This window comes from Lathamus discolor, chromosome 11 (assembly GCF_037157495.1).
Source record: "Lathamus discolor isolate bLatDis1 chromosome 11, bLatDis1.hap1, whole genome shotgun sequence".
In the NCBI taxonomy this organism is placed as follows: Eukaryota; Metazoa; Chordata; class Aves; order Psittaciformes; family Psittacidae; genus Lathamus; species Lathamus discolor.
The window spans coordinates 1,026,939-1,037,927 of record NC_088894.1 but is presented as its reverse complement, the minus strand read 5'-3'; the positions used below and the strand labels follow the sequence as shown (position 1 = coordinate 1,037,927).

At 66.5% G+C, this 10,989-nt stretch overlaps 1 protein-coding gene across 1 annotated transcript; it reads left to right on the top strand.

The window, feature by feature from the left end:
• The first annotated feature begins 4,605 nt into the window (after positions 1-4,605).
• On the top strand, positions 4,606-7,206 carry TCF15 (transcription factor 15). The gene is made up of 2 exons (XM_065691618.1): positions 4,606-5,235; positions 6,798-7,206. The coding sequence occupies exons 1-2, from the start codon at positions 4,759-4,761 to the stop codon at positions 6,870-6,872; spliced, it is 552 nt and encodes a 183-aa protein (XP_065547690.1). The 5' UTR covers positions 4,606-4,758; the 3' UTR covers positions 6,873-7,206.
• The last annotated feature ends 3,783 nt before the right edge of the window (positions 7,207-10,989 follow it).

Genomic DNA, 10,989 nt, shown 5'->3' with positions numbered 1-10,989 from the left:
TCTGCAAAGGGACAGATGCTTTCCTTGGGACTGGATGCTCTGCAAGGGGATGGATGCTGTATTCGGGATGGATGCTCTGCCAGACCGCCCGGCCATGCAGCTGAAGCCAGGGTCAGCTCTCACGTGGAAGCACATGTGGTCCCACCGCGCTGGGGTGCTGTCACTTCTGCAAACGGCCACGTCTTCACCCCATGTGCAGGCTGGAAAACCCGCCCTGAGCATCCCCTGGGCATCTCAGCATCCCTTTGAGCCGGGAACCCCGGTCCAGGGAGGGGAAAGGCCACTGACTCACCCCCCACACTGTGAATCAGCAGGACTGAGACAGGAACCACAGCCGGACATTCTGCCCTCGCTCTGCTCCCTCGGCCACGCTCCTTCCCGAATGGATCCTGCCCTGACACGGCAGGAATGGGCTGGGAAGAGGATCTGGGAGGAGGGCACAGCCACACAGGCAACAGCTCTGTATGGCAGGAGCTGGCACTGCTGCCCGTTGCTGACAGCACAGGGTGGGCTGGGGGCTGCTGTGCCAGAGCATCCCCCCAGCCCCTTCCCTAGCAGAGCCAAGGGAAGAGGCTGGATGGAGACTCCTGCTCCATGTGCGGCATCCAAGCGGCCTCCGGCGGGAGGAAGCCCTGGAAGCGCTCAAGGAGCGAGCAGCCCCGTCCATGGCTCCCGGATGGGCCGTAAATTTCTCTGAAGAATTGTGGCGTGCTAAAAAGTTTCCTCTTGTTACAGAGATGGGGGAAAGGGAGGAGGCGGCAGCTCCTGCGGCAGCGCGGCACGGCACCAGGGTGGGTGCCCCATGGCAGGGACTGGGATTTGCCACCAGCGCTGGGCATCTCCCATGGGCTCTGCTCATCCCCATCTCCCCAGGGACCCCGTGAGAGGGGATGAAGCAGATGCTGCACCCCCGTCCTTGCACCCCATGGGGCTGGGATACCCTCTATGGAATCCATTCTTCCAGCTTCCCATCCCCTTTAATCAGTGCCAGGATTATCCGTGCCAGCCCCACGGTGCCCTGCGACACGGCTCCAGGGCTTGGTGGCACCGGTTGGACCCAGGACCGGTCACTGTGTCCCTGGGGCTGTGTGAGCATCTCCAGGGCAGGCGGTCACATCCCAGGGCAGGCAGCGGGAGCTGGTCCCCATCTGGTGCTGCCGGTGCCACAGCCCTGGCGCAGGACTGGGTCTCACCAGCACCGGCGACCCCGCATCGGCTTCCTGCGTCCGTCTGTCCATCCCTCCACCTGTCCCCCTTCCCTCTGCCTGACCCGGCGCTCTCCGGTGTCGCCGCTGACAGCCGATCCCGGCTGCCTCCAATCCATTCGTTCCAGGGCAGGAACAAAGGCGCTTTGTGGGCTCCCCCCGGGCCCCCGCTGGCTGGGGGGGGGGGGGTCCTGCCTCCGGAACTGGGGCAGACTTCCCCCCGCGACAGGCATGTAATGCCTTCCAGACCCACAGCCCGGCCCGCAGGTACAGCCCCCTGCGTGGAGGGGGCCTGGGGCGCCCCACACTGCCCCGGGGACTCCCAGGGACACCCCAGGGGGGTCAGGCAGGGACCGCACCCAGGGCTCCCCAAAAGGCTTCACCCGTCCTGGTTCCATTGAGCCCTTTTCACTGTTCCTCCCCATACAGGGGAGCCCCGGGGGCTCCCAGATTTGCTGGTCCTGGTCTCCCTGTGTCAGCAAGAATGGCCAGACCCAGCCATTCCCATGAGCTGGGGATGGTTGTATAGTGAGGGTGAGTGGGGCCAGGCAGCACCTTCAGGGGGTCTTGGTGGGATGGGCTGGGAAGAGATGTGATGGGATTAGATAGGATCGGATGGATGGGATGAGGTGGGATGGGATCAGATTGGGTGGGATGGGACGAGGTGGGATGGGATCAGAGCAGGTGGGATGGAATGGATTGGATGGGATATGATGGGATGGGGTGGTTTGGATGGGATATGATGGGATGGGATATGATGGGATGGATTGGATGGGATATGATGGGATGGGATATGATGGGATGGGATGGTTTGGATGGGATGTGATGGGATGGGATGTGATGGGATGGGTCGGGTCAGCCCAGCCCTGCTTCCCCAGGGCTCAGCAGGGTCAGACCCAGCGTCCTGCAGGCCACATGTGCCGGCGCTGCCGCGGGTCTGGAATCCATTTGCCTCGCCGGCAGCGGTGTTTTCCCAGCAGGGCCCGAGCAGCCCCCGGGGGCTGGGGGCAGCCCCGGCCCCGGCCCATCTGCTCCCTCTTTGTTTTCTTACACTTAAGCATCACCTCGCTCATAAACACTCCCCAGTGCAGGGGGCAGGGGGCACTTCCCTGCCAGCAGAGCCAGGACTTGGCCCCTAGGTACCCAGCACCCGAACCCAGCCCTAAGGGGCCCGTTGGCCACCCTCAACCTGGGGGTGCCTGGTGGGTTGGGTGCTGAGGCCATGTCCTCCTCCATGCCACACATCCCATGCAGGGTCCCATGCACCCCCTGCCTTCCATCCACGCCCAACCCATGGTGCTGCTTGCTCCATGCCCAGGGCTGTGAATTGCGGCACTGGAACTGCAGCCCTTGGTCCAGTGGCCGGTTTTGTGCGGCTGGATCCACTGGGAGAGCCAGGGATGCCAATCACAGGCACATCCTGGCGCCCGCTCAGGTTTGCGATGCTGCAGCCTTGCATGCACACCCCCATACTCACATATATCCATGTGCACACATGCATGGCTGTACACATCCGTGTACACATGCCCGTACATGAGAGGATGCACATGTGAATACATGAACATCCACACATGTACCCGCATGCACCCACATATGCACACGCATGCAGTGCCCTTCCCCCCCCCCCCCCCCCCCGTTGCTGTGTGTCCCCACGTGTCCCGTCCTCCATAGCAGCAGCACAGGCCACCAGCGCCCCACACGTGGCCATGCCCCCCCGAGAAGCCCCAGGGCTCCCCCCGGCCTGTCCCCGTCAGCTGGTGGCCATGTGTGGGGCGGCGCAGCTGAGTACACAGCCCCTGCCATCCGTCTTGCTGCCTGTCAGGGCTGGGGGCTGCTGCGGCCCCCCCCAGCCCCAGCCCAGCGGGACACCGGGGCGAGAACAGGGCAGGAGCCGGGGGTCCCCTCTCTGCACCGGCACCTGCGGGCTCCCTGCCTGCATCCAGCGGCTTGTCCATGCCCTGCTCTGCCCCTCTGCAGGGGTAGGAACAGCCCCAGGCAGGGGCTATTGCCAGGGTTAAGGTGAGGTGAGGAGCAGCAGGAGATGCAGCTGGCAAGGGACACGTCCCCATGGCCATGCGGATGCCCCCAGCCCCAGCAGGACCTCCAGCCCCCAGCACAGCCCTCTGCCCCCCACAGTGTGATTTACAGGCGCTGCAAAGGCAGACAAATGGTGAAGGAAAACAGGGCAGGGGTCCCATGGTGAGGGGCCGCCTGCGCCCCACGGGGGGGACAGGAGCCGTTTGCTCACAGCCGGTGGGATCGGTGGGCAGTGAAGCAGTGCTGGCACTGGGCAGCACAGACACCCAGACACGGTCCCAGCAGCAACAGCAGCCCCAGAGCCCCACATGAGCTCCAGTTCGGCAGCCACGGAGCTTTGGCCATGGGCCACGTCCTTGGGAGCCGGGTCCTGCCCTCGGCTCGCCTTTGCCATGCCCGGAGCATCGCTAAGCCACTGGGGCAGGGGAGGAAGGCGGGCAGTAAACCTCCCTCCTGCTTGCTTGGCTCAGCTGGCTGCCCCCCGCCTGCTTTGGGGGTGCTGGGCTTGGGGCTGGGAGGTGAAGGCAGAGCGGGATCCACACAGACACCCCCGGTGAGGAGGAGCAGGGGGTGACCATCGGTTGTGGTATCGGGTGCCCAGGAAGGACCAGGAGCCACCCGCAGGGGCACCGGTGGCTCTGGCCGCTCCCAGCTCCGTTCTCCCCTCGAAGGAAAAGCCTCTGAGCTCCCACTGCCGGTGCACGCCGGAGGGAGGAAACGCTCCTGCTGCCCGTCAGTGCTGCCTGCGACACTGCCCGTGCCCCTGGCCATGTCCCCGCTGTGGGCAGGAGGGTGGCAGGCCCTGGGGATGGAGGGACAAGGGATGCAGAGCATCCCTGCGGGGCTGCCCACCCCGGGCATCCTCCTGGGCACAGACCCCATCCCAGCAGAGCCCGGCGGGGTGTCAGAGCAGTGTGTCCCCCTCCAATAAACACCCCGCGGACTGCACCCGTGCCACCCACTCCTGGGCACCAGCCCCATCTCATCTTCCGTACGCCAGGTTTGCCCCGTGCGGGACCCAAGGCTGGCAGAGGCTGAGGACACAATACCCGCGGGTGGCACTGCTTGTGGCATCACCTCGCAGCGCATGGAGGGTGAGGAATGCAGCACAGGGAGCGCTTCCCATGCGGTGTCAACGGCAGCGGCACCACCGGTACCACCACGGGCACGACCCGGAGCCCGGCGCCGGTGCAAGGTGCGCGGCCAGCCCGGGGCGCTGGAGCGGGGCCGGGCCCGCGGCCGCAGCCAGCGCTGGCTCCCGCGGGCCGGGGCGAGGACACGGCCCTGGCCGGAGGCGCTGGGGGCCGGCTGGGGGTGGGCTCCGGCTCCAGCCCCTCCCCGCCCGTATAAATCCCGAGTCCCCCCCGCAGCCGCTCGTCCCAGCCCTGCTCGGCCGCCGGAGCGGAGCAGCCGCTGGAAGGCGCCCGGCAGCGGCCGTGTCGGCAGGGGAAGGCTCCCCGCAGCCCCGGGGGGTGCCCCCAGCAGGGCCTCGGGGGGCACGGGCGGGCACCCCACCATGGCCTTCACCATGCTGCGCCCCGTGGCCGCCCGCGTGCTCTACCCCGACCTCAGCATCCTCTCGGAGGACGAGGAGAACCGGAGCGAGAGCGACACGTCGGACCAGTCGTTCGGGTGCTGCGAGGGCGCCGAGGCTCGCCGCAAGCTGCCGCGCAAACCGGGGCCCATGGTGATGGTGAAGCAGAGGCAAGCGGCCAACGCGAGGGAGAGGGACCGGACCCAGAGCGTCAACACGGCCTTCACCGCCCTGCGGACCCTCATCCCCACCGAGCCCGTGGATCGGAAGCTGTCCAAGATCGAGACCCTCCGCTTGGCTTCCAGCTACATCTCCCACCTGGCCAACGTGCTGCTGCTGGGCGAGGGCTGCGAGGACGGGCAGCCCTGCTTCAGTGCCATCTACGGGGCCAAGGGCGACCTGGACAGCAAGCAGCCCCGCAGCATCTGCACCTTCTGCCTCAGCAACCAGCGGAAAGGGGTGAGCGGGGCGCTGGGGTGGGGGTCCCTGGGGGAGCGGGGCAAGGGGATGGGGGTCCCTGCGCGGAGGGGCTTGGTGGAACCGCAGGCTCTGGCCGCAGCTCCCGCAGGAGGCTTTGGCCGCTGCCGGCCAAGCGCTGCTCGGAGCCGCACGCCCACAGCTCCCGCTCGCGTCAGAGGGCAGGGCTGCTCCCCCACGTCCGTCCGGGACGGGAGCTCTCGGGGGGTTGAAGTCACCCCGCTGCGGGGGGCGTTTGGCTGCTCCGGGGAGGGGAGCTCCGAGCTCCAAAGCTGACCCCATCCTCGTCACCGGCCCCTTCCCTGTCCCCCCGAGCAGCTCCGGATGCGATGGGACAGGCAGGGCACAGCCTGCGCTGGCCTCACGCAGGGTCGCTCAGCAGCACCAGCACGGCTCCCACATGGGCCAGAGGGCTGAGCTCGGTCATGGCATGGAGCCCCTGCCCTGCCTGACCCCCAGCACCCTGCGGCTCAGAGGGCACCTTCCCCATGGTGAGCCCATCCCACTGCCCACACTGGGACCCTGGGTTCCCCTGCAATGGGCTCTGCGGGGTGAGGGGCTCGCAGCGCCCTGGCCCCGTGGGCATGCCTTGGCAGGGCCCTGAGCCCCGGCTGCTGGACCTGCCACCGGCCCCACAAGCTGTCCCATGTGTGACCATGGGGCACGCTCCAGCCCTAGGGGCTCTTTTGGTTTCGGCTGCTCCATTTTAACTGCTCCTCCTGCTCCCATCCACCGGACTCTGCAGCTTCCACAGCCCTTCCCAGGGGACATCCAGCCCCGCTCCTTGCTATTGCTGCCCAGGCTGAGACCCTCTGGCCAGGCCTGAGCTGTGTCCATGGGCTGCTCCCCAGGGCTGGAGCTGGGGGGCTGGCACAGTGCTGGACCCCCAGGGGACCCTGCAGAGGTACCAGGGCTGTGACACCCACAGCTATGGGGACAACAGCAGGAGCTGGGCTGGGACCCGGCTCTTTGCCTCCTGGATCTGGGGCTGGGCTGGAAATAGGTTGGGTTGGGCTGGAAATGGGCTGGGCTGGAAATGGGCTGTACTGGGCCACGCTGGGCTGTGCTAGCCTGGAAATGGGCTGGGGTGTGATGGGCTCTGCTGGGCCAGGCTGGGTTCTACTGGGCTGTTCAAGGCTAGACCTGGGCCACGCTGGTCTGTGCTGGGTTATACTGGGCACAGCGGGGCTGAAGTTGTGCTGGTGCACTGGGAGACAGGGTTGGGCCCTCTCATCCTTAGTGGGGCCACGTCTCTGTCCTGGGTCTGTAGATCACAGCAGCACTGAGAACCCACGAGGGCTGTGTCCCCACAGGGTGACAGGGCCTCAGGGTCCCCCTGACATCCACCTCCCATCCACCTCCCCATGCACTAACCACGCAGTGCCCTGTCTGTCTGCCCATCCTGGACCACCCCAGCACATCCCCATGGCCATTTCAGAGCGATTCCTCCATGCAGGGCAATCACAGGGCGGTGTTGGGCAGCAATGGGGCACCCCACAGCGGGACACCCCCGGTGCCTGCAGCTCTCCCTCCTCTCTCCGCAGGGCGGCCGGAGGGACCTCGGGGGCAACTGCCTGAAGGTGCGGGGGGTGACCCCGCTGCGGGTGTCGCGGAGATGAGCCGGGGCCCGGCAGCACCCGCCTGACACAGCGGCAGCGCCAGAGACCGCAGCGGGGAGGGAGGGAGCCGGAGCCCGCGATGGCGGCAGGGCCGCGGGCTGGCACCGCACCGGCACCAACACCGGCACCGACCCCGGCACCGACAGCGGGGCGGGAGGACGCTCCTGGGGCTGAGGCTGCCGGAGATGGGGGTGCCCGTGCCCCGGGGCTGCACTGGAAGGGGCGCGCTGGGGCCGGCGTCGAGGCGCTCCGGGCTGGGCACACGGTGCCGATCGCGGCCCCGCGGCGCTGGTTCTGCTCCTGCAGCGCCTGGAAATAAACCTTGTTTTCATGACAGGCCGGTGCCTTCCTGAGCCCGGTGTGGGGCAGGGTGGGGGGCGAGGGGGCATGGACCTGGCTCCATGGCACTGGAGCCAATGCGACCATCCCAGCTCTCTCCATGGATCCACATGGGGTGAGACCCCCGGGCACACGCTGGCCCCGCGTCCCCAGCCCTCGGTGACAGCTTCGGCTCCACAAGGGAGCCCCAATACCATCTGTGTTGTGCCATGGCAGGGGATGGGGACGGCGCTGCCAGCCCTGTGCCGCAGCCATGAGCGCCTGGGCGGTGGCTTGGGGTTGGTGTCGGTGCTTTTGTGCCTTCCCCCGCGCCTTGACTGCTGTGACTGCCACCGCCGCCACTGCCACCATCACCGCGATGGCCACCAATGGTCCCCACCACTGCGACTGCCGCCCCTATGACTGCCACCAACACCCTGCTGCTGCCACCAGCCCCGCGATGCTCTCCAGCACTGCAGCTGCAACCACCGCCATTGGCACCACAACGGCCGCGCGCGGCGGGGCTGCAGCGGCAGCACCTACACGGGGTCAGGCTGGGACAAGAGGGGTTCCCAGGCCTGGTTCCCCCCGGGGGGGGCCCGGTTCAGCTGATGTCGGGGTCACCGGGCCTGGGAAAGGTGCCGCCGTGCCGAGCCCCACGGCTCCCAGGGGCCCGCAGCTGCAGATGGGGCTGCCGGGGGGGGGGGGGGGGATCCTGCTCCATCACCCTGGGGTGCTGCAGCCAGCGGGGAGCAGGGGGGCACCGCGGGGTCCTGCAGGAGCCTCCCCCTGCCCGGCCATGGGGCTGGGTGAAGGCAGGAGCCCAGCGGCACCTTTCGGCCCCCCCTGTCCCCGGCTCCCCCTGGCCCGGGTTTGATTTATGGAGCTGACAGCGCGGCGCAGCTGTGAGAGCTGGTCCCAGGCAGGGAGCGGGGTGGGTGGGAGAGGTTTGTTCTCAGCGTGGATAATGCGTCCCAGGCCCCAATAAACAGCCGTGAGATTCTCCAAACAGCCCCGGACACAGGATCCTGCCCCCGGCTTTATCGGGGGGCAAAGGGGGGGTGCTCTGCAAACAGCCCGACCCGCACATGAAAGGGGGCTGTGCCCCTGAGTGGCGGCTCCAGAGCCCCCCGGGGCCAGCGAGGGCTGGTGGTCCAAGCACAGCAGGGCCCAGCACACCGTGTACAAGTCCCAGTGTGTCCCAGCCGTTGGGATGTGGGTCCCAGTGTGTCCCATTGCTGAGCAGGGGGGTCCCAGCACATCCCAGCGCCACCAGTGAGAGCCCCAGCGAGCTCCAGTGTAAAGGCCATGGGTTCCAGTAAGTCCCAGTGCAGAAGATGCGCACTCTGTACGTCCCAGTGTCAGGGACTGGGACTCCAAAAAGCCCCAGTGCAAAGACCACGGATCCCAGTATGTCCTAGTGCTGGGACCATGGATCCCAGTATGTCCCAGTACCAGGGACTGGGGCTCCAGCAAGCCCCCAGTGTAAACCATGAATTCCAATACCTCCCAGTACTGGAGCCACAGGTCCCAGCACATCCCACTGCCAGGAATTAGGGACACAGCAAGCTCCAACGTAACAGCCACGGGTCCCAATATATCCCATCACTGGGGCTGCACATCCCAATATGTCCCAGCACTGTGGCCATGGGTCCCAGCACGTCCCAGTGCCAACCCCATGGGTCCCAGCTCATCCTGGTGCCAAGCCCATGGGTCCCAGCACATTCCAGCCCCTCCCAGCACCACGACAGGGAAACGGTGACTCAGAGGCGCTGGAGCCCATGGGTCCTATGGGAGCCGGGTGCCCCTTTGCCCTGTGCGGGGTGAGCGCCGCGGCCGCCAGCACCCGAGCCCCAGTGCTGGGCACCGCAGCCCCGCGCTCCCCTCCCATCCTCTCCCCTTCCTGCGCTCGGACACCCTTGGAAAGGCTCTTGGCCGCTTTCTCTGAGACAGGAAGGTGTCCCCGAGTCTCAGGAAGGAAAAACACTCAGTGCTGAACCCACAAAGACCGTCTCCGAGGGGCCGGGGCTGGAGAGGCTCCAGGCCTGACATCACCTGGGAACTGGAACCAGGACCGCAGCTGCACTCCGCGCACGGTATTTTTTTCTTTAACTTGTGTTTTTAAACTTTCTTTTTATAGAATTCGCCTTTTCTTTTTTTTTTCCCTATCCCTTCTCCATTCCCCTCCCAAATAGTTCAGCCTCTCCAACGAGGCTGGAACGCAGCAGGGCTGCACCCGCAGCCTGCAATGGTGGGATGGCCCAGGATGGGTCTGGATGGGCTGGAGCTGCTGGAGCCATGGGCAGGGGCTCGCTTCCCACTGATGGGGGACCAGGACCCCGTAGCCCCCAGCACCCCTGTGCACCAGGGATGGTGGCAAGGGACCCAAAGCCATGTGGGGACCCAGGAGCATCTGTCCAGCCATGGCGGTGTGGGAGGATGGAGGGCAGAGGGGGCTGCGCTGCTCTCCTGACTCACAGCCCCTGGGATGCGGCAGCAGGGTCAAACCATGTCTGAGCCCCAGCCTGAGCCCAAGCCTGGGCCTGAGTCAGCCAGGCAAGAGGAGGCAGCCGGCGCTGGGTGACACAGAGGCAGATTGCAGCCCTCAGACCCAGCCCTCCTCAGGCCTTGTCCTTTGGCAACACCTTTGGGTGCTGCCTGGCCCTCCCTGGGCTCATCGCAGCACAGAGGCTCAGGACAAAGATCCCAACGTGTCCTGCACCAGAGCAAAGCTCAGCGCTCGCTGTCCAGGGAATCCTCCCTGTGGCACTGACCGCAGCAATGGACTGAGCACCACAGGTCACCCCCCGGCCCCATCCCACCTGTGATGGCCAGTGACCCCCAGGGTCTAGATGGCAGCGGGTGGGTATAGGGGGATAAGGGAGGGAGGAAAGGGGGACACGTGGAGGAAAGGGTCAGAATGGACAGGCAGGGCTGGGATGGGAGAGGGTGAATGGGATGGGAGGGGATGGATGGGATGGGGTGAGATGGGATGGGGTGGGATGGGATGGGATTGAATGGGGTGGGATGGGATTGAATGGGATGGGATGGGGTGGGATGAGCAGACCAGGGGTCAGTGTGGAGGCCCCCACCTTTGGATACTGACCCTGCCAGCACCCTACCAGTGTCCCTGGGGGAGAACCAGAGCCAAGGGTCTGCTTGAGACCCCCGGGACGCACGCCAGCTCCTCACCACCCCACCGAGGCCAGCGGCGTCTCCACGGCCCGGTGCCATCCCTAAGGGACACACAACCGAGGTCCCCCTTGTCCCAGGGACGCAGGGGACACCAGCGCAGCCCCCTCGGAGCCGTTCACCCTGCCAGGAGCCGGTGCCAGGCGCGGTCCCGGGGGACACGGGCCCGGCCGGCAGGGACAGGGTGTGAAGCGCGGTGCGGGGTGAAAGTCAGGTTAATCTCCCGCTGGAGCTTCCCTCTGCAAACAATAAGACAATGCCCGGCCGGGGCCGCCTGCGTAACGCGGAGGGGAAGTTGTAATATTTGCATTTAGCGCTCAGTCAATTAAGGCCGAAAGAGGAAAAAGCGCTGGGGGTAATCAGAGCCCGGCTGGCCCCGTGCCCTGCCCCACGGCCAGCGGCCCCACGGGGCTCAGCCCCACAAGCCAGCGTGAGCAGGCACGGATGGGAAGGGAGATGTGTCCCTCGATGGACGTGTCCCCAGCACTGGGGCACGCAGCCGGAGGTGCTCACGGGCAGCACTGGCAGCAAGCACGGACCTCCTGCAGCACCAGAGAAGGGATCTGGGCCAGGAGCTTATTTCGGTCCAGATCTGCCCATGGGGATG

What these genes read in the sequence shown, in the direction of transcription:
- TCF15 (XM_065691618.1), top strand. Translation starts at nt 4,759, where the DNA reads ATGGCCTTCACCATGCTGCGCCCCGTGGCCGCCCGCGTGCTCTACCCC. An exon ending in TCAGCAACCAGCGGAAAGGG is followed by an intron (nt 5,236 to 6,797) that starts GTGAGCGGGGCG and finishes CTCTCTCCGCAG; the next exon opens with GGCGGCCGGAGGGACCTCGG.